Raw genomic sequence first — 27,857 nt, 5'->3', positions numbered from 1 at the left:
CCAAAGTTTTCAGCAAGTACCGCTGAGTAGCTTTGAAGTCGTTTTGCATGAGGCATTCAACATACTTCTTTCCCTCTTAATTGTTTGTTTTCATAAGCAGCGGCGGGGGTCACTTATAGTTGGAGTGGGGGTGGGGGGACACCTGTCACAAAAACATACTTTATTCAAAATGTGCAGAAAATGCTCTTCCCTGGTCAATTGCTTTGGACCACAGAGTAAGTTAGGACGAAATAAATAAAATAAACACAAATAACAAATAAAACAATATCCCCTCAAACCATTGAAGATCAAACAAAAAGGATTCCATGATAATAAATGCCAGCTCCCCAACAACAGAATCTCTGTTCCAGCATGGAGGAATAAATTAATTCCTCCATGGTTCCAGACACCGCGCATGTGTGTGTTTAGTTTTGTTGTTGTTGTTTTTTGTGATTTTTTTTGTGGGTTTTGTGGTTTTGGGGGGTTTTTGTGTGTGTTTTTTGGGGGTTTTTTTTGGGGGGAGGGGGGTATCCATTTCTTTCACATTCACCTCACTCTAAAGTTGCTCAACTACAATTCTTGAGGTGCGTAAGAGTCCTCCCGACTGGATAATAATGTTGCCTGTAAGAAACATTCAAACATAGGAAATCTAATAATTAGATAAATGATTTATTATAAAGTTTATTATAAACCTCCATTGTTAGGGTATTCCCAGTAGAAAAATGTCAAATAACACTTATATGCGTCTCCTAAAGTTTTATAAAACAAGAGTCCCGATCTGTCACCCCCCCGCCCCGTCCCGCCCCGCCCCCCAAAAAACAAAAAGTGCAGAAACCGAGAATCGAATAACTTTAGCTGGAACTGGAATCGATTTCGTCAGAGGCTGCACAAAAAAATATCCACATTAGAAAAATCAACAACACCACCGTTTTGCACAAACACCCTCTCTTGACTGATTGCGCTGTTCGCTTTTCATTGTCGTCTGAAATCTTGTAAACCAGACGCTAATTATCCGAATGTTGAGAGGAAAATCAAAAAGACAAGATGTGGATGGAGATAGGATCAATTTTTAGAAAGGTTTGGCTGTGGTTGATTTTGTTGATGCCTTTTGTGCACACCACCGTTGCAGACGATGCACCGAGCAATCCACAACAAAAGGTAATGAATTGAAATGGGTTGGTCAACTCGACCGATTGGTAATGTGTTTGTTCTTTTGTGAGTTTTTAAATGTAACATTGCATATTTATGTATGCACTTAACAGTGTTACCCTTTTGGAAAAGTTTCCGTATGGCGCCACCACTTTTTCATTCGAAATAAAATAATATAGTATCTAATTTACCTGATTGATATATCCCTTTTTGTAAAAATGAGTGAAAAAGTGGTGGCGCCATTCGGAAAGTTATCCACCCTTTTTGATGTTTTAAATAGGATCAATCACATCAATAAGATAAAATTGATTAATTTAACTTGATTGATTCAATTATTATCATTGCTCATCTCATATGTTTGGAATAGGCCATCTTTTTGACAGCATAAAGGGTGCTGGGACATAATAAGTTATCACACAAGCACGAGTGGAATACTGAAAAATACAACGCAGACGCTCTATATTTGTTCGTATTCCACAAGCTTGCATGTAATAACAAATTTATCTTCCAGTTTCATGCAGTCACACTAAATACCGGCAATTCACGACCACTCATGACACCTCACGACAACAATTTTTAACTGCACTTTAACAGAACATTTGAACACATTTCAACCGTTAAATATGAGCACAAGAGTCATATGCATCTAAATCACTTTCAAACTGTTGAAAAAATTGTATTTTTAAATTCTGTAAAAAAGGTGTTTTTCATCCCGAATTTAGTAATGAACGGATATATTCGCCATGTTGTCTTTCGATGTACTTGGACGATTCTGTTATACCGCAGGGGTGATACAATATGTTTTTGAACAGCAAATAGCATTCAGATGTTACAATAAAGGATTCCTTTTAGCAACTTATTTTAACTCAAGGATATTTAGGATAAAAACCCAAATTAACAATACATTTTTGTTATTTCAGGCATCCAATCAGGGTCGACTCAGCATTCCATATGAGAGAGAGTTCTTAGAGGGGCTCCTCTTGGTCTCCACATTGGACGGTAGTGTGCATGCAGTCGGCCAGAAATCCGGCAACAACTTATGGACAATTAAAGAAGGTTGGCTTTTTACCTTTGTTTTAAACCGTCTTTAAGATTATTAATAATATTAATAATAATACACCCGAGGGGTGTCTCAAAGCGCTTCCGACATTACCAATCACAAGAACCATCTCTGCCCTCACAGGTACCCATTTACCCCTGGGTGGAGAGAAGCAATTGTAGTTAAGTGTCTTGCTCAGGGACACAAGTGTCATGACCGGGATTCGAACCCACACTCTGCTGAACAGAAGCATCAGAGCTTGAGTTCGGTGCTCTTATCCACTCGGCCACGACACCCCAGATTATGGTCGAGTCTGACAAAGCTGCTGTACCCATTGCAACACCGTTAGCAACACCGTTAGCAACAACCTCTGTAATTTCTAATGTAAAGGGCATTTATACGTCATTGTTATGTGCTTTATAAATGAAAACTAATTAATCTCCAACTGCTCAGAACCCTGCCCCTCCCCTAATAAGGTCCAAAAAATGCACAAATGAAAGGTTCAAAAAAAAAAAAAAACCTTCCCTCCCTCTCCAAAGAAAGCAACTCTTACTGGAATTATTCTGGGTTATATTGGAATATTTCAAGGGGCCCCAAGTAGGCCTAGCCCTAAGGCAGTAACAAAAGGCATGGAGACAATGAGCCATTAGCACGTTACTCAATACAAGGTCACAAGTTACTACATGTAGTTTGAATTGGGGGGGGGGGGAGGTTTTTGTTCAAAAGCAACCTTCAGATTCAGATGAGCAAACCCTGGTACCATTGTGCCATACACACTCATTCAATATGGTGTATGGGTGTTCACTGTCTCCTAAGTTAAATAAATATCTACGCGAAAGCTTGCCCAGAATTATGTGACAAATGTAGCAGCTGTCTCTATAGTCTGTGGAACTCAAAATTATGCAGTAGATTTTGATGAAGCAAGCCATTGTATTACCAGACATTATTCATAGCTAATAGGTTATTGAGTCAAAACACATTAAAAAGAAGAGAATAGTTAAATCAGTAGGAATAAAAAGGTAATATTAATAATATAGTAATTATGGCTTCTTATATAGCGCTCAGGTTCGTCACGCAGTGATGCTCATGGCGCTTTAACATTATTACCCCTGGTCACTGGGCCTTTCTTAAACTATCTCAGCTCCTTGGGGAGTATACAGCCTTGTGCAACAAATGCACTACTCGGCTAAATCAATCACAAGAACCATCTCTGCCCTCACAGGTACCCATTTACCCCCAGTTGGAGCGAAGCAAGTATAATGAAGTGTCTTGCTCAAGGACACAAGTGTCATGACCGGGATTCGAACCCACACTCTGCCAAACAGTAGCAATCGTTAAACCACACACTCCCAACTCAACGATACATACATACCCCCACCCCAACATCCAGAACCCCCAAATCCCTGGGAGCTTAAGTGCACAAAATTTGACATGCAACAAATTTGTGTCAGTCCCACTTTGTCAGTTGGTTTTAACCAACCAGAAAATCAATGTCTAAAGAAATATTTAACGATTGGTTGTTTTCCAAAAGAAATTAACTGTAAGTTGACCTTTATCTGAAAAATTATATCCTGTAAGTTGAATGTTAACATATGCAGCTGTAGCTGTGTTTACTTATTATTTGTACTAAAAGTGAGCAGCTACATGTAAACCCTGGTAACAAAATATGTCATCCAACAAAATATGTTCACTTGGAACTGAAGGTCCTGTCAACAGATGTGATGTTGAGTTTAAAAAAAAAAATTATACAGTTTGTATTTGGTTTATTACATTTCTGTGATTGCCAATTTGCAAACATTAGGCTATTGATTTTCTGACTACACAAATTCCATTGAGACATCAGGCTGTTCAATACCATTGTCCTGCTCAGTACTAAACATGCACAGGGGGATATAGTCAGGAGGGTGAATGGCAGGTCGGAAACAGTTATATTCAACATTTGATGTTGCATAAATTTCCTGAAATGTTCAAACTGTTAAGTTCAATTGAAGGAGACTTGATACTGTCCAGACACTGAGTGTAATTGGAATTAATAAATAAATAGGTACTTTTGGAGAGAGATTCCCCCAAAACCCATATTGAAAATCTTATGGAGTTCTCTGAAATCCTCTTCCCTCACCCTCCTAATCCTCAAAGATCTTCTTCAGGAATTTCAGGGCTCGAAATTAACACTGGGCTGCGGGGTCAGTCTCAGTGATTTTTAGCATAGGGTGCCCTTCAGTATAGAGAAAATGCCTTGGTGCCCATGTCCTTTAAAAAATGAAGCATACAGGCCTGGTATTAAACATTGTTTAAGCCAAGATTTAATTTAGTTAATTTCCATACAGAGTAGTTCATTACAAATGCGCAACAAATAAAAATATAGTTAAATGAACCAATTACAATTCATTATAAATTAATAGCTAGTCATTAATTAATAGCTACACATAAATCTAATATTCGAGGCTTGTAGCAGAGAGTCTGATGGAAAGTACAGATTATATTATCAGAATTACCTATTGAGATTTTTATATAATTATAGTCAGGCCTGCCTGCAATTTTTCAGCTAATTTTCTACCCGTATAAAATGTGGTTTGCTGAGCAGTTATCTTTATTTGCTAAAAAGAAGGTTGCATCATGTATGGGTAATGATAGAATAGTTTGTAAACCAAAGTCGTATGGTTCTATGTGAATAAATGGGTCTTGCATTCGCAACAGAGCCCTGCATACCTTGTAGAAGATGTATTTATAACAATGCTATCCAGTGTCTCCAAATAATCATGTGATTACAAAAGAGAGACGCAAAACAAACTAAGATAAATAAAGAAAAAACTCAAATAAAATCCCCCCTAACAGCTATGAAAAAACACCCAGCAAAACAAAAGAAACAAATTTGAAATACTGCAACAGTACATAACATACAGTCGACAGTTTCACTGATGAAAGTAACATGCAGTAACAATGATTATAAATTCATTTCATTGATGTCACTTCATAAATTATTGTTTTGATCACGATCAACTGCAAACCATTTTTTTATTTCATCAAAATAAAAATAAATCCACCCTCATAAAAAATAATTAATTATTACTGGCTTATTAAAAATTCAAACATCGCAGCACAAGAGCTGAATTGTATTAAAAAGACATACAACAAAAATATAAACTTTAAAACAGGGAGTGTTTGCAGAAAATGAATTAAATAATTATCATCTAGTACAATAATATATACAAAGTACTTGCATTTCAGCTCCATTAATTTGTTTTTATAGTATAAATGAGGCATTTCTGACTGCCAGCATATATTCAGTTCATTGTCTATTGATAGCCGATGTGAGAGCAGATGGTACTGGTGAAGTTGTACTGTTTGTCTGTTCAACGAATATTCTCAAGAGGGGAGAGAACACTAGGCCAGCCATGCATGTACATAAACTATTCAAAGGCACCATCCACTTATAATATGCATGGGTTTTTTTCAATACAAAATACCATTATTGTTACAAAGATGTTGATCAAAATCAGATGATGTGCATTTTTAATTTTGGAACATATACAGTTAAATTCAAAGCTGTTTCCCAAATGTTTTGTTGTTATTGTTTGTCTGTTCAGCCACTAAGTTTGGGACAGAATGCAAAGGCAGCATCTAACTGTTAAATGCATATTTTGTCAACAAAAGACCCTTGGTGGCAGATGTTTACCAAAATTATTTTATGCTGTGCATTTAAAATTTTGGAACATACTTTTCATTGTTCAATACTAGACCGTATTCCAATTTGTTGTTTCAATATTTCAACTAAATTTGAAAATGACTCTTGGTGTTTTTTAGCTGGTACGACACTGCTCTAGAATTACAAAGGTCGTGGGTTTGAATCCCACCTGAGTAATATGCCTGTGATTTTTTTTCACAGAACTCAGGTAAGCACTATTAGTAAGCAGTGCTAACATGCATCTGTGTAGGCCTATATGGGTAAAAACCAATGAATTTTGCTTTTATATCATTAAACTTTTTAATTTTCCCTTTTTTCCGTCCCCATCACTTTTATTTTAAATGAAAAGAAATGTTTTGTTGTGTTCAATTTTTATACAGACTAGTTGTTTCCTTACTCCAATCTTGTTTTCTTCTCAATATTTTTATTAGGTCCGATTATCAAAGTACCAGTTGACATGGCTGAGGGACCCATGTTTCTTCCAGACCCTAAAGATGGTTCACTGTATGCGGTCAGCAGTGGCAGTGATGGCCTTAAGGTATGTCTTAGACTATAGTTAAGCAGGTCCTAATACAAGATGTAGGGTCTAGTTATTCTGTGAAATACTCTTACGCTCAATCATTTTTTAGTACAGTATCAAAACATTTCTATTTGTTTTTTTGAAACCTCCCACCCCAACTTTTGGTATTTTTAAGTTTTAAATTTTAAAGTAATGCCTCAAATTAAATTTTTAAGTTTTAAATTTTAAAGTAATGCCTCAAATTAAGTGGATTCTACAAAGAAAATTCTTCAAGCTCATGTGTATTTCAATGGTTTTTTTTTTTTTTTTTAGTTTTTTGTCAAGTTGAAACCAAAAAGAAAATCCTTTCCATTTGCCCATTAGGCGCAGATGTCTGCTATCACAAGAGAGTCAATAGAACTGCACAAACAATTCTATGATACAAATTGAAAACACAATTTAGATTTTCAGTTATTTCTTTTGACCCACCCACTCTCAATTTGTCCACAAATTAAAAGATTAATTATTACTCCAAATGAACCCTAAGGGAACAAAAGTGTGACATGAGAACAAAAATTCACTCCAATACGAGAGTGCCAGCAATTTCTCAGTTACATTCAGCGTTAAACAAATATTAAAATGAAAGTATTTGAATACACTGGACACCTTTGGTAATTGTCAAAGACCAGTCTTCTCACCTGGTGTATATGTACAAAATAACGAACCTGTGAAAATTTGAACTCAATTGGTCGTCAAAGTTGCGAGATAATAATGAAATAAAAAACACCCTTGTCACATTGGTTGTGTGCTTTCAGATTGATTTTGATACCTCCAAATCTAATTCTGAGGTCTCAATATCAAATTCAAATATTTTAGTGGAAAATTACTTCTTTCTCAAAAACTACATTACTTCAGAGGGAGCTGTTTCTCACAATGTGTTATACTATCAACAGCTCTCCATTGCTTGTTACCAAGTAAGTTTTTATGCTTACAATTATTTTTAGTAATTACCAATAGTGACCAGTGCCTTTAAAGCCATTATAAACTTTCAGTAGAGAATAAGAAAAGTTCTGTTCACAGATTTACAAATAATTTAAAGGGTTTTCAGAAGGTAATGGTGAAAGACTTCTCTTGAAACATTGTTCCATGAAATGCTTTACTTTTTGAGAAAACATTAAAACAGTATCAATTCTGGATAGCGAGAATTACAGATTTATCTAGTAAACACATGTCATGACACAGCGAAACGCGCGGAAACAAGGGTGGGTTTTCCCATTATTTTCTCTCGACTCCGATGACCGATTGAGCCTAAATTTTCACAGGTTTGTTATTAAGTTGTGATGCACGAAGTGTGGGACTTGGACAATACTGTTTACCGAAAGTGTATAATGGCTTTAAGATAATAATGAACAAAGAGACAGAGTGATAAATTTTCATCTCTGACCTATTGTTGTTTTGTTCACAGAAATTACCTTTCACTATACCTGACCTAGTCACTGCCTCACCCTGTAGAAGTACCGACGGTGTACTGTATGCTGGTAAGTTCACACAACTTCATTTCTTGTATGTTTATTTGGTATTTTTATCAGGTATGTTGTTTGTTTGTTTGGGAGGTGTTTGTATGTTTTTTCCCCCTTTTGTTCCTGTTGGTTTGTTCGTGCGTTTTTTCGTATGGTTGTGCATTTATTTGTGCGTTCGTTCACTTATTTGTTCCTTGTTTGTTCGTTTGTTTGTTTTTGATATGTGTTTTTTGAAATCAGACAGTGTTAGGGATAGTTTGTTTTTTAAATAATTGTTTCTTCATCTCTGGATGATTAGGTCGTAAGTTGGACAGCTGGATAGCAGTTGACATAGCAACAGGGGAGAGGCAACACACCATGGCAACGGAGACAACGCAGAAGTCCTGTCCAACGGCCGACTCCAGAACCTTGTTTCTTGGGCGGACAGAGTTCACGCTCACCATGTTTGATTCTGACACCAGAGAGAGAGTGTGAGTTTCTTGGGATTTTTTTTATTTTTTTTTTTTTTTTAGGGGGGGGGGGGGAGAAGATCCTTTACACATGGGGTTACACTCTCAAATAGACCCCTCATGGGGTAAAAAGAGACATATCATATGAAGACAGCTGCTCCCTTTGCGTAAAGATGTTTGTGGGGGTCTGAGGGGGTTCTATTATAGAGCTAGTGTGAGCACTCATTGTTACACACTAATAACTGCCCTGTACCACACAGCTCTGTGGTGCAAACACTCTGTGGACTTTCCCTGTAAAAGTCATATTCTTTAGCACTGTAAAAAAAAAAAACTATGTTGACGTGTGCAAATCTACATTGTGTGGACATCTTTTCACTTCATTTGCTATGCTTGCTAGGTGTACAACATAAAGGAATGTCCACAGAGTGGCTGAAACACAGAGCCCAGTGTGTGGATTTGTGTAAGTCCACATTGTGCGTCAAATCCCTACGTTATGTAGACCTCTTGTTATTTTGGTCCACACTTCGTATGTAAGACTTTTATACCATTGGCATGAATCCCTATAAGTAAATAGGCCTGGGAGAATAATTCAAATATCAGGTCAATGGTGAACAGTTTTTCCTTACCGGAACCGCAATTACTGCTTTCGACCTAACTGGATATCCGCAAGGGGCGCGGACACCTTTTAATAAACCGGATAATCCTCTAATTACAACCAAGAAACCGGATTCCTATTATCAGCGATCGGCGGGGCGACGACCGATAGGAATGTTTTATCTGAATCCTTATGAACTTCTATTAAGACAGCATCAAACAGCATAGAACAGCAGAAAATAAGTATTTAACTATGCTCACCTCCGTAAAGAGTTAAAACAGTGACATTTCCGAAGTATTTTGTTCAAAGATTATGAAAGTTTTGACCATCACGTAGAGTCAAAAGAAAGGCAAATCGCTGTCGTTAAATAAGATCCGGTTATTTTTATGAATGAAGCGAGTTACACTGTCTTAGACTAATAACAATCCGCCCTCAGAACGACCACAAACGACCAGCGCCCTCTAGCTGAAGAAAAAACAAAGTTAAAATGTCCGGTTAATTTCGGATAGTTGGCCAGCGGTTAACCGAATACCAAATTTCACTATTTGCCCAGCACTAGTGCACTTACAACCTGTTGGATGGGTTTTGAGGAAGTGCATGGTGATGTATCAATGGCACATAAAAAAAACGTTCAATAATCATTTTCTATATTTATTGTATTTCTAGATGGAATGTGACATACATCGATTACGGTAACCATCTCACAGTGGATGAGGAAGACTACGGTAAGCAGATATCATAAATATTTTAATCCTCACGTGCCCTAAAAACTCTTCAATATTCTCACCCTTTTTAAGTTTAGACTGTGTGTTTTTGTTTTGTTTTCTATTGGAAAGTCCAAATCACTGTCCTGTGTTTGTTTGTATTTGCTTGTGCATAACCGCGATATAAAAGTTAACAAAGTCAATTGCTTCATTTTTACTTTTTTGGGGGTCACAGGTCTGCGACACTTCTCATCCATCACGGACGGTTCCTTCGTGACTCTAGACACGCATACTGGTGAGATGCTATGGGACGTTAGCTACAGCTCCCCGGTAGTCGCCATTTACACCGTTCACCCCGAAGGAATCCGTAAAGTATCTGTAACGAGTGTCTCGCCCCAGACCATGGGGCATCTGCTGGACGGTACCGAGTATCCCGAATGGAGGAATAGGCTGCTTGGATATGAGAAGACAAAATCTATGCTCACGTGAGTTGAAGATCGTTAAAGATCAACTTGATTAAAATTAGCCCTATTGTTATTTTGTTATAAAAAGGTGAACAAGCTGTACAAAATATGAAAATAAGTAAAACTCACTAATACTTGGTTCAAAATTGTCGGTGTCACTGAAGTTCTAGCATCCATGATACCCAATCCTACATTCGTATGGACTGTTAAAGGGGTAACCCTGGTTTAGCCCTAGGAGTAGGTGGCAACGGCCTCTGGAAATAAACAATTTTAGCCCACACCTTGAAGTGGCTTTCAGGCCTTACATTTTAATATTTTTTTTTTTTTTTTATTAAACCTATTAACTGAGCTATCTATCTTTGTTTGGGGTGGCTTGTCAGAGGCACTTTCAGCAATTAACTACAATACATACCCAGAACTCAAGAGGGATCAACATAAGGGATGCAACTTTTTATGGTTTATGGTTTATTTTCAACATTCAAAAATTTGTGATCCAACGACCGAATTGCATTTTTTAATTTACAATTTAAAAAAGACATTCAAAGCACAAAATATAAGTTAATCAAAAATTTTTAACAAAAGGTGAAAAATTGCATGAGGACATCAAAATTGGACTTTAAAATTTAAAATGGTAGTGCTATTTCTACTTAAACAGCCTTGAACAATATTTAAAACAAATATTGATCTCAAATATCAAGAACAAAACAAGGTGCCGTCACTCTACCAACTGAGCTATCTAGCCATAATGTTGGCAGTCTCCCTATTTTTTTCAATCTTTGCAAGTTAGTCCGGAGGTCACAGGTCCCGCTCTACTTAATTGGTCTTTGTTCAAACCAAATTTATTTGACATTTACCCAGTCAGTTGTACCCTTGTAGTTTATTGTAATTTATTTTATATTTTGCGCTTGTTTTCATAGCCCTACCTTGTTTATTGGTGAATACGAGAATGGCGTCTTTGCCATGCCTGCTGTGGTAGAGGAAGGATCGGTCCCCATTGTGGTAAGCAAACTTGAACTTTTCTAGGCATTTATTTTTATCTTTAATAAAGTGCCTATTCCGTTTAAGGTGGGAGGTTCGATTTGTAGCCAATTTGACACACAAATTTAGATATAAATTTTAAAAAGCTATTTTGAGTAATTTGAGATATGAGAAGAAATGAGAAGAAATAAGCATTTCTTGTTCAAAGGTATTGCACGACCAAAATTTACCAATGAAAAGTGGTAAAGTAGTAAAGTGTTACTAAAGTGTAGTAAAATCAATTATTGTCAGGATCTTGCCATCTTCATAATCAAACAACTTTGTGTGTTATTTGTGAATTGTCTGTAGGATATGCAAACCGGCACTAAATTTTTGCTCTAAATCTTGGTTGTGAGTTCACACATACAACTACTCATTGTTCGTGTTATGGTTTCCTTCACAGCCGAGGGGATGGAGCCCACCTCTACTCGAGGGGCCTAAATCAACGACCCCAGACCCCACTCCAAGCACTGATCCGAGTCCAGTGGCTAGCCGGCTGGTCACCATCATGCCTGGTACCATCAACCCAAAAGTCACAACAGCTAAACCTGTCTTGTTAATGGGTAGGTCTCTCTCCCTTTCTCTAATTTAATGAATTTTAATATTTATTAATAAAGCACCAACATAAATTTGCTCATCCCTAAAAAATATTGCCTGAGGAGAGGGGTTACCCGCCAAAATTTCCCAAACCACCAAAAAATCAGGAGACGGAGTATTTTCAATTGCAGGCCATAGATTTTGAACTCTATTCCACACTCCATAAAAGATTATAGCTTTGTGACCAAGTTCAAAGGGTCGCTTAAAATATACTTGATTAGTCTGTAATATTTGTCTGGCTAAGGTCTGTACATACTTTTCATAGATAGCCCGGCTTTAGCTGAAACTCTCTACTCTACCTGAATAATGCAGTTTGGGCTTGGCAGTGGTTTTCCACCTAGTTTCTGATTCCATTCCCATTGTTGTTCTCTCGGTCAATCTCTGAGTGCTTTGTATCCTTTTGGAAAATGAGCTTTTTAAATGTTGTTATTCTTATAAAATAAACTGCACTTGTGTCACCTTCAATGCACACAGCTCATTAAACCATAAGGGATTTGACTGCCAAATAGGCGCAGGGCGCAGGCAAGATGTATGGCAAGATGACATAAAGGTGAATTATGTCTTTAGTCACGCTCAAATTCCTTCACCGTTATAAAATAAACTTTTTCCTGTATTTTAACCAAATTTCCACTTGCAGGTCATCTCATTTTAAAAAAATTTCCACCTTACAGGTCATCATGAAGTGCCCGAAGGCTCCCGCGCCGTCCTGATCCCCTCCAGTTTCTACCCCAACAAACACACCCTTACCAATACTGACCGCGTCATCTTACCAATCAAGCCAGCGGCCAACACCGCAGATTCTACCCCTGACAACAACAACACCCTGATAGGGGTAGAGGGGAAAGAGCTGTGGTTCCGTATCGTGCTGACTGATCGAGTCTTTGTGGGAGGGATTCTCACTCTGCTGCTCGGAATCTTGGCACTCTTTTACTTGATTCCTAGGGTAAGTCCTCAAATTTTTGAGATGTTGGACGTCAAATATTTCTGCAGTCGTTCAAAACTTATGTCCCTGCTCAAAATGTACGAAGTCTAGCTGTAGTTCGCTTAAAGTTCTAGCTTCTGTTCACTTGAGTAGGGGAAATAAAAGAAAAAATTCTGTGACATTTGCTTGTGAGTTGACCAACCAGTCATTGCCCATCTTTATAAAGCATGTAAGCACAAAGAATTTGCTAAGCACAGAAAACTGTTGTTTAGCAGAAACTGGTTACCAGCAAAAAGTCCATCAAGTTAACATTGTTGTGACTGGTGCCCCAACCAAGTTATGTTTAGCATAGAATTTTGCTAAGCAGGTTCTTCTGCTAAACAGCTTTATGCAATTTAGTGTTTTACTAAACATTCGCCCGTCCGTGACAGCTAGCTTGGGTTGCATGGAAAGGTCTATAGACTGTGCCCGTCAGCCATGTTTGTGAACATTTGAACCTCTTTAAAAATCCACCATTTTGTTTTCCTTTACACGTTGGAAAAAAAAAATAATGTGAAAGCCTAGCCTTGCATAGTCTTTCTTTTGAAAACCTTAACGCAAACATTGCGTCATTGAAGAATATCATTACCGATACTGGGAATGGACATGGACTTTTTTATTTTATTTGACGCATTTTTGTTTTGTTGTATTTGTAGCCAGTGGTGATTGTGTCGAACCAGCCGCGTTCAGCGCAAACATCCAATCAGAGCCAGGCAAGCAGCGTAGACTGTTCAGCCGATGATATTCCAGAGGGATACTCCAAGGTGGGGAAGATCATGTTCAACCCCAAGGAGATCCTGGGTCAAGGATGCGAGGGCACATTTGTCTACAAGTAGGTGTTTTTTATTTATAAATTGTTTAAATTTGTTATGAGTTATCTCCCAACTGCCAACTCACAAAGCCAGACGGCCACTTAAAGGTGAGGGCTATACACTTAACTGATTAGGGCTGTTGACCCAAATCAACAGGGAAACGTTGCCACCTACTCCTTGGGCTGAAACAGGGTTACCCATTCACAGTCTGTAAGGATGTAGGCATGAGTATCACTGTAGGAGCCTAGTTGTTGGAGTAGAATGCACTACTTTCCTAACTTTATGGCCATTAACCCTGGGCTCTAATATGGACCTGGAAAACCCGCCCAGCACTCAAGATCCACCACTGGCAGAATTTGACCATATTTCCGACCACCTAAGGTTTTCAAACCTTTTGAGCTAACGTCGCCTATTTTCTTTCAAAGGTTCTCAACAACTTGTAAGTTAGAAAATAGTATTAGCTGTTGCAAACTAACCAAAGGGACCTTGCAAACGAAATGCTGGTGGCCTGACTTTTTTTTAAAGCTAAAATGTAAAATGTAAAAATAAATGTAACGAAACCTGCAAATTTAAAAGCATTTCTTTATTTTGAGTCAATTAACATCCACAGTGTAACCAATCCAGCGATCTAAAATCAGAGCAAAAAGTTTTGACAACGATACCACATGAAGCGAATGAACAGACCCAGCAATTGAAACCAACATGAAGATGGGTTACCTCTTAAAGGAACACGTTGCCTTGGATCGATCGAGTTGGTCTTTGAAAAGCGTTTGTAACCGTTTGTTATAAAATGCATATGGTTGGAAAGATGTTTTAAAAGTAGAATACAATAATCCACACAAACATGCCTCGAAATTGCACGGTTTTCCTTTTACCTCGTCGACAAACACGGTCCTCCATTTATGGGAGTCAAATTTTTGACTCCCATAAATGTCCGACCGTCTTAGTTTGCAAAGTAAAATGAAAACAACGCAATTTCGAGGCAAACTTGTGTGGATCATTGTATTCTACTTTTAAAACATCTTTCAAACCATATGCATTTTATAGACAAACTCGTCCGATCCAAGGCAACGTGTTCCTTTAAAATATAAACCAGATTTCAGTTGTTCTGATTATTTTCTAATTAGTCCACCCTCCCTACTCCATTTTCTCAGAGGGCGGTTTGATAATCGTGATGTAGCAGTCAAGAGGATCCTACCCGACTGCTTTAGTTTTGCAGACAGAGAAGTAGATCTACTCCGAGAGTCTGACGAACATCCAAACGTAATCCGCTACTTCTGTATGGTGAGTATCAAGGAGAAGGGAGTTACTTTTCCTACTTTCGTCTGATTTCCAGATTGTTCGTGAGCAACAACTTAAAAGTGTTATACAGGATTTGTAGAGCTGACAACATTTCCATAGACATGTGACCCTTGGAATAAGTACGGGCATGAAACGGCAAGTCTGATCATATAGTAGCTCTTTAGTTTTATTGAGATCTGTAAACGGTGAATCTGTTGGGTGAAGACACGCAAAGACGTCAGTTAAGGTCTTCGGCCCAAAACAGAATGCTCATACAAAATATACAATAATAATTACATAAACTAAACTTTAAAAGAATAAACAATGAAACGATAAAACAATACTCGCGGTTCGCGCCAAAATTAAGGACGCGACCGCCATCTTGGATTTAAGGCAAATTAACGGTGAAATGCAATATAAACAGGTTATTTCCAATCCCAGAAGCAATGATAAAATAAACTAAAGGATCTCCAAAATGTTACATTCAGTAACACTGCTAAGATTATTAGGAAAGGCTCTAGAGGTAATAAATATATCTAAACACCGCAAATCAATAAATAGCTAGCGTGATGTTGCAAAAGCAACCAGATATCCACTAAAGTCAACAACATTCTATAAACAAATTGAGACTTGAGGATAGTGCTTATTACATACTATTTAATCTAAGTAGTAATTAGGAAAACATTTAAATGCAAAATATAACAAGATCTTTACCTGTTGGGTGAAGACACGCAAAGACGTCAGTTAAGGTCTTCGGCCCAAAACAGAATGCTCTTGAACCGGAAAGCAGCCCGCAGAGGGCGCTAGCCATGCAAGTAAAGCAAATGATTACGTAACATAAAAATAAACGTGGGGGGGGGGTCGCATCGCACCCGTGACAGACAGGGTTCATGTTTTTGTGTGTTCGTTCATATACAAAACAAATTACAATCCAGCATAATTTTCAACACACAACCGAAATCAGCTATTGCACTTTTTTTTCGCTTTCAGCCGACAGTTATTTCGACTATAACTTGATTTCAGAAGGAAATATTTCAAAGAAAAAATCTTTTCAGGATGACCTTCATAATCAGTAAGCTATCAGATGAAAAATGAAACAATTTTATGTAATACAATGTTTCAGTGCAATCACCTTTTTATATTGTATAATTATATTTTTATCTTTGGCAGGGGTCTGGTTTTACATATCTTTTGATGACAGTTTTTATACTTTTGTTTTAACCTTGACAGCCCCTGTACAACTTGTAACTATTGTGTATGTCTAAAGATTTAAAATAAATAAAAATAAATAAAATAATACAATTAAATGAAAGGATGTAGCTTTCTCTACTGTGTTTTTTACAGTAGGAAGTTTAATGAATTGTACCATGAATATTTATTCATAGGAGGAAGACCCACAGTTCCGATACATTGCCTTGGAGCTTTGCACAGCAACGTTACAAGAATATGCAGAAAATAGGAAGAGTTTTCAAAGTCTAGAAACAACTGATGTTTTAAATCAGGCAACGGCAGGGCTGGCACATCTTCACTCACTAAACATAGGTAGGTACCCAAAACTCTCCTGATTTTGTTTTACTTTATAGTGTTAAAGAACCCCCTTGCATTGATGTCGAGCCAGTTCTAGTGATTCTGATCCAAATTGGGAATAGAAACTACAGTGCAGGGTACAGTGCAGGGTACTTGTGCTCGCTGATGCCTGCTCTGTGTTCTCTCTTGCTTGGGTCAAAACATAAGGGCTTTAATTCCTTTTTTTTTTTTTTAAACATAGGTAATGTTTTTTGGGGTAGGCAGTTTGCAAAGGTTCATTAAGTTTTCACTCTTTAACTTTTTTTTTATCACTTGGTGACCGAACAAATTTGTGGCCGGCCGCAAGTTTTTTCACTAGCCCACATGTCATAATGCACACCATTTTCAAAGCAAATTTTTTTTTTGCAAAATTGTGTTTTCACTCGCATGTGGCAAGTATATGTCCCAACCGTAGTATGAACTTTATAACAGTGAGTTGTCAGATTGAAACTAAAAAGGACACTAAGGCCAAATTCAGGGCAACTGGGGCTTTTGCCCCTATGTCAACTCTGTATTTGTGTTCTTAGTTTGTAGAAACGGTTACACAGGACTGTTTCTAATGCATTACAATTTTCTTTTCTCAGTTCACAGAGACATTAAACCTCACAACGTCTTAATATCCCAGCCGAACCAACACGGTCAGATCAAAGCCATGATCTCCGACTTTGGACTGTGCAAGAAGTTATCTGCAGGTCGGAGGTCATTCTCTAGGAGGTCAGGGGCAGCGGGGACAGATGGATGGATTGCTCCGGAGATGCTGACCGGTGAAGAACGAACAGTAAGTCTGTTGTTTACCAAAGTGTTAAGAAATAGGGATTTCAAAGTTACCTGCACATTAAGGGAAAGCTCCATTAAAGATTTTCTTAGTTTCGCCACAAACACTTAGACCCTATACATCCTTTTCCACCAGTGGATGAACATTGAATGACTTGGGTCATTAGCCTTTTTGAGACATGGAGGACACTACAGGAGTGCACTGTTTGGTTTTGGGTGTCTACAAACAAATTTACCCAAACCTAATAGTGACATTATGCTGTGTCCACCATACCCCAAAATGGCTTATTAAATTTAATGGATGAGCATATAACCTACCTGAGGCACTCAGCAGCCCTATTGTTTATGCATGATCCAATTAAGTCCACTGTTTGGAAAAGGAATAACATGGAGATATCAGGTGTTAGTTGTCAGATGAAAAGGATGTTTTTATTTTTTTACTTTGTAATTGTACTATTTATTATAGACAAATTGGCAGCTCATCACCAGGTTCTTTCAGATTCTTTTTTAGTGGTAAGGACATCAGCTCTATAATGGGCGGATGGGTAGTTGGTTTAAATCCCACCTGAGTAGTATGCCAATGAATTTTGTTTTACTGCAGGATTTTGGGAAAGCACCGAGTATACAGCGCATATCACAAAGGGGTGTAGAGTTAAACCCAAATGGAAGTTCTTATCTCTGATGCAGTCCGTACATCTTTTATTTTACTTAAAGGAACACGTTGCCTTGGATCGGACGAGTTGGTCAAAACAAAAGCGTTTGTAACCGTTTTTTATAAAATGCATATGGTTGGAAAGATGTTTTAAAAGTAGAATACAATGATCCACACAAGTTTGCCTCGAAATTGCGTGGTTTTCCTTCTACTGTGCGAACTAACATGGTCGGCCATTTATGGGAGTCAAAATTTTGACCCCCATAAATGGCCGACGTGTTAGTCGACGAGGTAAAAGGAAAACCACGCAATTTCGAGGCATGTTTGTGTGGATCATTGTATTCTACTTTTACAACATCTTTCTACCCATATGCATTTTATAAAAAACGATTACAAACGCTTTTCAAAGACCAACTCGACCGATCCAAGGCAACATGTTCCTTTAAGAATTGGCCTTATGCATTGACACCTACAGGCCACCATCAGAGAGGTAGACCGGTGGTGCAACAATGGAAATGTGCAGATTTGTACGCACTGCGCACATGTTTGGCCAATGACCAACCTCATTTTGACCTCTATGTGAGGGTGCCCTACTCATAATGACGTCATATGCATAAGGTCCATAGTAATACTAACAATATATTTTTCTTTGTGTGTGTTATTAAACAGACAACGGCCGTAGACATATTCTCTCTGGGCTGTGTGTTTTATTACATCCTTTCTGGTGGCAAGCATCCGTTCGGTGACGCCTTACACAGACAGGCCAACATCTTAGCTGGAAAATCAGCACTAGAAAAAATTCCCCAAGGTAAAAATTTGTTCTTTATCTTTTGTTGTCCTTATCTTTTAAATATTTGTGTTACGGGCGGATCAAATCAGCCCAATTATTTGGGCTGTGTGTAGCACACATGGAACTTTTTATCAGGGAACCATTGGGAGACTTTGGGACGCTAGGTGGCAGCAGACTTACCAGGTAAACTTCCATTGTTTACGTAGTTCTGAGCATGCGCACATTACCGAGAACAACGGATTGTACCTGGTAAGTCTGCTGCCACCAAGCGTCCCAAAAGTCTCCCATTTCATAGCACTGCTAACTATAGCAAAAATTTACTTAAGAGTTAGCAGGGAATTTTTGCTTTGACACGCATACTCCACATTACAAGGCATTCTACCCTTACACATCTAGCGCAGAAATTCGGCACTTAAACAGTAAGCAGAGAATGGTAATCATAAGCACATATTTCGGCGGTAAGCAGAGCCATGAAACTTGGCCCTGAATGAAATTATTATTTTTAGTTATGATTTTCCTATTATTTCAATGTAAATGTAAACAAATTTATGATTTTTTTTTTCCTGTTGATTTCCAGATGATTTAATATCCAGGGAGCTAATAACACAGATGATTGAACGTCTGCCTGCAGACAGACCGGTTTCAAAAAGCATCCTTAAACATCCATTCTTCTGGAATCGAGAAAAACAACTCATGTTCTTTCAGGTAAAAAGAACAATTTTTTTTTTATATGTTGATTTGCACTTTCAGTGTTTAAATCCCTCTTGTGTTCCTTGCAACATTTACCAGTATTAACAAGGGAGTTAAAGGGTAGCGACGATTTCTTTAACAGCCGCTTACGGCTCAGGCCTTTATCACATGGCAACGATCCTGCAAGGTTTTAAACGGACGTTTAAGAACGAGTCCCTACTCTTTTATTCCCATTCATAACTGCCCTTTTGTTAAAAAACATTAAATAAATATAGACACTTTGCAATTGAAAAATCAAGGTTTGTATTTTTGTTTTTTTACTTTGTGAAGAATCTGTTTGATGAGCTTGGGTTGTGTGTATGCGCGCTCTCTTAGAAATAGATAACGCGCACGCACTTAGAAATAGATTACGCGCTGTTACTAATAGCGGTTATAAGCAGCTCCATCTGGTCATTATCAACCGTTTAAACACCCCCACGTGATCCACTAATAGGAATAGCGAAACTGTCTGAGGTATTTATGAATAGCTGATCAATCACACTGAACCATTCAGCTGTACGTGTATGGTGGAGCAACTGTGCACAAAGCTGTGCTATGTAGATGCACTCACTTCATGACATTGTATTGCAGGTTTGCAGAGTGCTTGTATCTTTCATCCTCTTTCAATGCTTTGTGTTTAAAGGCAGTGGACACTATTGGTAATTACTCAAAATAGTGATTAGCATAAAACCTTTCTTGGTGACGAGTAATGGGGAGAGGTTGATAGTATAAAACATTGTGAGTAACGGCTCCATCTGATGTGCCATAGTTTTCGAGAAAGATGTAATTTTCCATGAGTTTGATTTCAAGACCTCGGGTTTAGAACTTGAGGTCTCGAAATCAACCATCTCAACGCACACTACATCTTCGTGTGACAAGGGTATTTTTTTCTTTCATTATTACCTCGCAAGTTTGATGACCAATTGAGCTCAAATTGTTATTTTATGCATATGTTGAGATACACCAACTGTGAAGGCTAGCCTTTGACAATTACCAATAGTGTCCACTGCCTTTTAAGTATGGGTTGATCAGGAGTACAATGTAGATGCATCATTCGCAATTCAGCTTTTTAGCTGCAAGTAAGGATGATTAAAGTGGCAAAAGGTCAAACAAGATTTCACATGAATTTCCTGGCAGGTCAATCTCTTGGAAAGGAGCTTATCAGTTCTTATCCAAACGAGAAATATTGGAAGAATTTACTTTTACTTTGGTCCATTAAGTTAATTTGAAAGTTTATTATATTATTCTAACTAGGATGTTAGTGATAGGATCGAGAAAGAAGCTCTTGATTGTGCCTTGCTTGTTGCCTTGGAAACCAATGCAGCTGATGTTGTGAAGAAAGATTGGAGGGCAAATATAACGGAAGAGTTACAAACAGGTGAGGACATAAACCATGCGCTTTTAAAAACTAGCCGATTATCGGTCGTTACATAACCAATGATGTTCTTTCCCTTTACATTTGTTACTAAATGTAACTGATTAGTACATAACATTATGGTTTTTTTTGCAGATCTTCGTAAATTCCGAGCTTACAAAGGAAAGTCTGTGCGTGATCTGATCAGAGCAATGAGGAATAAGGTAGGTGTTTTGAGAGGATCTCAAAAGGGTTTGAGTTTCATTAACCTAAAAAAAAAATGTGTACAAATCCTAAACCCCTTTGAACTATTTACAAGAGTTCCTTCACATCGAATTTAAACAATCACATCACAAGAAGATTCATGTGAATTCGGTATTTGTGGTCATCTGAAAATCCAATGCAATACGATGCGTACATTCTTCTATGGGTTATGCAAAATAATCTGTATCTGTGTAAATTCACCAGCGAAAGAAAATGTCTGCAGACACATCACACCAGCTTGTGCACAATGTGTGAAGGGGATGGCTTAATGTTTGAGCTACTTGGTGACGTTTTCCATAAATTTGTCAAGTGATTTGCTGGAAATGACACTGTTGGGCAAAGCATTCCATGGTGGATGGGGAAAAACTGCCGCAATAAGCTTTGACAGAATGATGAATTTGTTGAAACTGTAGATGGTGTTTACTCGAAGTTCCAGTTGATCATTGTGAAAAGTCACAGAGAGGGATGTCAACTAGACTAGTATGTGTTGAGCCCCGGTTCGTTCTTCCTGCGAATACAAATGCAATATAAATTTTGTGATACAGTTATCCGTACGGGCTCACCTTCTAATTGTGATGCAAGAAAATTTGCTTTGCATAAAGCATTCCCAGGAGGTATGAACCAGGGGCCAATTTCATAGAGCTGCTTAAGCAAAAAATTTGCTTAAGCACGAAAATAGCTCGCTTATTTTACACATGTTACTGGTCAAAATTTCATGCCATGTGCATTGCTTATGACTAGTATTTACCTGTTGTTTACTTAGCATAACAATTGAGTGGAGTCTTGGCCAGTAATCTGGTTTTACTAAGCAAGGATTTTGTTGCTTAAGCAAATATTTTTGCTTAAGCAGCTCTATGAAATTGGGCCCAGGCTTTTAATCAAACAAATGACATCACTGGGTTAAAAAGGTTATTTTCCTGGCACTAATTTCTAGTTGACTTGTTTCCCATAGAAACACCACTACAGGGAGCTACCAGATGAGGTCAAGGAGTCGTTGGGTCCGGTACCAGACGGCTTCATCCACTATTTCACATCGCGCTTCCCCAGACTACTTCTGCACGTCTACAAGGTCGTAGGTCAGCATTGCGGTGAGGAAAGAGTCTTCCAGAAGTACTATCCCCAACCTCAGGAAACAGAGTCTGTGCCACTCATGAGGTAAAATGTGAGTGTCAGTCAGGGGCCAATTCCATAGAGCCGCTTACCAGAATAAGGTTACCAGCCAAAGTACTATGTAACATGTACAGTTTGTGAATGGTATCCTGCTCATTTCTGCTTAGCAGAGATGTGTCAAGCAATTATATTCTAAAGTAGCTCTATGAAATGGGGCCCTGGTCACATCAGCCCTCGGGTGGTGGAAAGATGTCCAGGGTCAGTGAAGCAGGGAGGTCAAAGTGTGGGTGCTCACCATAGGTATGTTCCGTAGTAGTTACGTTTAAATCTACATCTGATGCACAGAGCTCAGGATTCATTTGTGATGCGATCAAGCTAAACAAGTCGTTTGTTTGGAAATATCATTTTGGAGAAACAAGCCAAAACAGACCAACTTGGGCAAGGTTTTTACCATTATTTTGGGGGAAATTTAAATACCAAAATATATTGTATTTTATATTGCCAACGTCCTTCCTGATAAATTATATCAGAGAAGGGTTATGGTTAGCATTGAAAGAAAATGTGCCAATAAACAACTCGACTTGAAACCTTTTTCTCAGATTTATTCTTGCACTTCTCTTGGTGTTTCAACTTTCAAAAGTTTTGAACTAAAGGAGGTATCAAGATTACACTCTTTTAATATGAACAATGTATAAGTAAAACATTTAAAGTTACCTGGGTTTGACAAACGACTCATGTTGCTTGATGGCATCACATTTGACAACGGGGTAAGAAAGGGTTTACAATGGAACAGGAACCATACCACAAACCTGAGGCCAGTGATTTTAGCATCAGGCCAGTAAACTCTCAACCGGACTTGCCTGGTGGTCTTCTGTTTTCTTTTAAAGGGACACGTTGCCTTGGATCGATCGAGTTGGTCTATGAAAAGTGTTTGAAATCAATTGTATGAAATGCATATTGGTTAGAAAGATGTTTTAAAAGTAGAATATAATGATCCTCACAAATTTACCTCGAAATTTTGTGGTTTTCCTTTTATTTTGCGAACTAACACAGTCGGTCGTTTTGTGGATTAAATTATTTGACAATGACTCCACAAAATGGCGTGTTGTCTAAGGAAAACTATGCAATTTCTAGGCATGTTTGTGTGGATCATTTTATTCTACTTTTACAAAATCTTTCCAACCATATAATGCATTTTATAATAATTAACGATTTTCAAACGCTTTTCATAGACCAACTTGCCCGATCCAAGGCAACGTTTCCGTTTAATAGAATAATATAAGGCTACCTCAGTTTGTGATATCTTTGTTTTTGCACTAGCTTATAATGCGATCAACTCACCTTACACTAAAGGGTGCGTTCGTTTAGCTTCCCTGGGTCGACCCCGGTGTGTGGGTTTTTTTTTTTCCAGGACGAACGTGTGCAGATAATTACCCACGTTTGTCCTGGAAGTAAAAACCGCCACACACCGGGGTCTACCCAGGGAAGCTAAACGAACGCACCCAATAAACTAACAATTTGGCAACAGTGCCTAAATCGTGAACATTGTTGACTCAAGCTTATAATACATTCAACTCACCTCACATAGTGATCGCGTGTTCATTAATTTTTGTTTATCGTCTGTGTTGAAAGGAGTGTAAATATTATTTTAATGTGTATTTATTATTTGCAATGTTATCTTAAAGCCATTGGACCCTTTCGGTACAGAAACAAAAAAAAGTTCACAGATTTACAAATAAGTTACAGGGTTTACAGAAGGTAGTGGTGAAATACTTCTCTTGAAATATTATTCCATGAAATGCTTTACTTTTTGAGAAAACAGTAAAACAATGACACGGCGAAACGCGCGGATACAAGGGTGGGTTTTCCCGTCATTTTCTCCCGACTCCGATGACCAATTAAGCCCAAATTTTCACAGGTTTGTTATTAGATATAGAAGTTGTGATACACGAAGTGTGGGCCTTGTACAATACTGTTTACCAAAAGTGTCCAATGGCTTTAAACTCTCACCTTCTTTTTCAAAAGCAAGAACCATAGTGGGTTCCTGAGTAAAATCCAAGTTTATTTACAAACCTTGACCTACCTAACTTGATACCAAGTGACATTACTGTAGTGTACTTTAGAGGAAGATAGTGATTTGGAGTCAGATTTAATTTAACAATTACTGATGACCAAATCTTGGTGCTGGGTTGTTCAAATTGGTAGCAAAGTAACGTCTGTGTCAAAAGAGTTCCATGTCATTTATAAGTAATCAATCAATCAAGTGCATTCCATTTTTAATATCATCAATTTTTTTAAAGATTTTTAAAATTAATTATGAGCAGAAATCCGGTAAAAGTTTGTTTGTACTCGTATACGGAATGTCAGAAATGCAGGTTCAGTTTGTCAACAAAATGTAAAACCTAGCAAGACTAAGTACCATGTTTTCAAACATTGTAGCTGAGAAATCAAAAATGAGGAAATCATTCAAGAAGTTGCATGCCTCGGTTGCATGTTTATATCTGTATTTTGACTTTTCAATACCATAAACATAAAGACAGCTTCATAGAATTTTTTGCAGACAAATATCGCCGAATGATTGCAAGGCAGAGCAACAAATTAAGTTGCAGTGAAACAGAGGCTGGTGATACAAATCATACCTACTGGAAGCCTTGAAATGAAAAGAGGAAAATAAAATGTTGCACTTTAGTGACTTAAACCTTGTTCGCACTGGACTAAAAATTTGAGTAACTTAACCACGACACTGGGTAACATTCCCACGGGTTAACTTTCCCACCGTCCGCACTTGGATTTATTTGACTCGGTTAAACTTACTGAGAAGGTGGGTAAACTAACCGAGCTGGCCCCCTGCGTAACGTTGAATAGTTCGATAATCACGAAAATCTTATTCATCCATGACAAAACATGTCAGCTTCTTCGGGTCACGGACGGATGGGAGATTTAACCGAGTCGTCGCATCCGCATTGGACTTTCTGGTGCGGTTAAACTGACCTGGTCAATCTTCCTGGGCACCTTTGGCTCCTCGGGTCGGTGAAGTTACCTGGGAGTAAAACTTCCTGGGCTGTTTGCATTGGACTTAAAATGGGTAAGTTAGCCATTGGCTCGGTTAGTTTACCCAAATTAAGTCCAATGCGAACAGGGCTTTACTAGGATAACCAAGGTTTATTTATGGTCTAGCATGTATACTACTGGTGCTGAACTGTTGAAGCTGCTTTTCTTCATTGCATAAAGTAGTTGTTGCTACAAAAAAAATCATGCAGTCATTAAAGTGCAACATTATATTTTCTTCTTTGCAATAACCTGACTAAAATGGCTGCCCACCACTAACAGAGTTGGGGTAACCCTAACCCTATCACTAGATATTGAGGGTGGTATCCGTAAACAAAATTGAAATCACACTTTAAAGGCAGTGGACACTATTGGTAATTTCTCAAAATATTTACCAGCATAAAAACTTAATTGGTAACAAGTAATAGTGGAAAACATTGTGAGAAACGGCTCCCTCTGAAGTGAAGTAGTTTTCAAGAAAGAAGTAATTTTCCACGAATTTGATTTCGAGACCTCAGATTAAGAACTTGAGTTTTCGAAATCAACCATCTGAAAGCACAAAACTTCGTGTGACAAGGGTGTTTTTTCTTTCACTATCATCTCGCAACTTCGAACACCAATTGATCTCAAATGTTCAAATTTTCTTCTTTTTTATGCATACATGTATGCTGAGATGCACCAAGTGAGAAGACTTGTCTTTGACAATTACCGATATTGTCCACTGTCTTTAATCATTTACAATGAACTATGAAGAATTTGTTTTCCATTAAAAACATGCATCATGTGTATTGTTCAATAGTGAAGTAATTATCATTTATTGGTTGCACTGAAGAAGCATCACATTTTGTATACAATATATTTTACTTGATGATACTTAGTATTATTAAATATTCTTGAATTATTTATTTGTACTTGTATAATATATTATTTGATATAACACTTCAACTGGAGTTGAATTAAAGCACAAAATGTGACACATGGACTACTGTTTGTGTTTTTATTGTAGTTCAGTGGGCCCAAGGACTACATCTTTCCTCTTCAAAAATTACATTAACACCAATCTATTTCTCACCATTAACCCTCTCACTCTTGGTCCCAGTGAGTTGACCAACCACTTAAAAGCATCCAAATGCACCAGTTGTGTGTTTTGGCACTTAGCCGTACACGTAACTAACCCTGTATTGTGTGTATTATGTGTGCGTTTGATTAGCTTCCCTGTGTCAACCCCGCGGTGCTCGCTAGGGTGAGCCCCAGACAAGAGCTAATCAAACAATCACTCACCCTTTCATGGTGATGTCATGCACCTGGGGCCAGCCCCCAAATGACCCTGGGTGACCCCCTGGAACGACGTCAAAGCTATTCGAACGCACCCGGGTCGACCCAGGGAAGCTTATTGAACGCACCCTATGTGTGTACCTGTGACTACTTGATATGATTTTGCAGGCTGGCATAATTTATTTGGGATTTGAGGCATTGTATGGTGATGATGTCGAATGCTATGCTGGTTTCGTTCTGAAGTCCATAAGCCAGTTTATAGCTGGGTCCCTAGCCAGGCTGAGGGCTCCGATGCCACCATCAAGGTGAGAGAGTAGGCGGTAAGCTATCATGCGGCGCCTCGTCTGGGGTTCACCACAGTCACAAAGCGGAGATGCCAGGTAGCCCCACTTGTGTAGGCTCCTGCGAAATGGCCCTGCGTCGGTACGGAACCGGTTCAAGAAACACCAATGGCCCCGGGAGAGGTCCAATTTTAGCCTAATTCCAACTGAAACACTAGACTCACCCCCTTTTGATTTAATCAATTGTTAGTCAATTTTCAACAAATTGCAAGACTTACCCCTTGTGATTTTATCAACAAAAATGCAAGGCTTACCCCTTGCGATTTTATCTGTTTTGAGCCCAAATTCAACAAAAATGCAAGGCTAACCCCTTGCGATTTTATCTGTTTTAAGCCCAATTTTGACAAAAATGCAAGGCTTACCCCTTGTGATTTTATCTGTTTTTAGCCCAAATTCAACAAAAATGCAAGGTTTACCCCTTGCGATTTTATCTGTTTTAAGCTCAAATTCAACAAAAATGCAAGGCTTACCCCTTGTGATTTTATCTGTTTTTAGCCCAAATTCAACAAAAATGCAAGGTTTACCCCTTGCGATTTTATCTGTTTTAAGCTCAAATTCAACAAAAATGCAAGGCTTACCCCTTGTGATTTTATCTGTTTTTAGCCCAATTTCGACAAAAATGCAAGGCTTACCCCTTGTGATTTTATCTGTTTTTAGCCCAAATTCGACAAAAATGCAAGGCTTACCCCTTGTGATTTTATCTGATTTTAGCCCAATTTCGACAAAAATGCAAGGCTTACCCCTTGTCATTTTATCTGTTTTTAGCCCAAATTCAACAAAAATGCAAGGCTAACCCCTTGTGATGTTATCTGTTTTTAGCCTAATTTCAACAAAAATGCAAGGCTTATCCCTTGTGATTTTAACCCTTTTTAGCCCAATTTCGACAAAAATGCATATCCCTTGTGATTTTATCTGTTTTTAGCCCAAAATCCACAAAAATGCAAGGCTCACCCCTTGTGATTTTATCTGTCATTAGCCCAAATTCAACCAAAATGCAAGGCTTATCCCTTGCGATTTTATCTGTTTTTAGCCCAATTTCAACAAAAATGCATCCCTTGTGATTTTATCTGATTTTAGCCAATTTCAACAAAAATGCAAGGCTTACCCCTTGTCATTTTATCTGATTTTAGCCCAATTTCGACAAAAATGCAAGGCTTACCTCTTGTGATGTTATCTGTTTTTAGCCCAATTTCAACAAAAATG

The 27,857-nt window shown here is 38.1% G+C and overlaps 1 protein-coding gene across 1 annotated transcript; it reads left to right on the top strand.

Annotated features, from left to right (window-relative positions):
* Positions 1-885: 885 nt before the first annotated feature.
* Positions 886-26,058, top strand: LOC139944337 (serine/threonine-protein kinase/endoribonuclease IRE1-like). Its single transcript, XM_071941336.1, has 19 exons — positions 886-1,137; positions 2,049-2,184; positions 6,284-6,390; positions 7,817-7,889; positions 8,170-8,341; positions 9,582-9,640; positions 9,855-10,104; positions 11,001-11,082; positions 11,504-11,663; positions 12,369-12,640; positions 13,315-13,490; positions 14,625-14,754; positions 16,137-16,293; positions 16,902-17,095; positions 18,413-18,551; positions 19,111-19,238; positions 20,517-20,640; positions 20,773-20,840; positions 21,833-26,058. Exons 1-19 carry the CDS (start codon positions 1,024-1,026, stop codon positions 22,037-22,039), a joined length of 2,748 nt encoding a protein of 915 aa, XP_071797437.1. The 5' UTR covers positions 886-1,023; the 3' UTR covers positions 22,040-26,058.
* The last annotated feature ends 1,799 nt before the right edge of the window (positions 26,059-27,857 follow it).

This window comes from Asterias amurensis, chromosome 11 (assembly GCF_032118995.1).
Source record: "Asterias amurensis chromosome 11, ASM3211899v1".
Classification (NCBI taxonomy): domain Eukaryota; kingdom Metazoa; phylum Echinodermata; class Asteroidea; order Forcipulatida; family Asteriidae; genus Asterias; species Asterias amurensis.
The sequence above is the reverse complement of the archived record's forward strand: the minus strand, read 5'-3'. Positions and strand labels throughout refer to the sequence as shown.

Coding starts and splice junctions, on each gene's coding strand:
- LOC139944337 (XM_071941336.1), top strand. CDS start 1,024: ATGTGGATGGAGATAGGATCAATTTTTAGAAAGGTTTGGCTGTGGTTG. Junction 1,138..2,048: donor CGAGCAATCCACAACAAAAG/GTAATGAATTGA, acceptor TTGTTATTTCAG/GCATCCAATCAGGGTCGACT. Junction 14,755..16,136: donor TAATCCGCTACTTCTGTATG/GTGAGTATCAAG, acceptor ATTTATTCATAG/GAGGAAGACCCACAGTTCCG.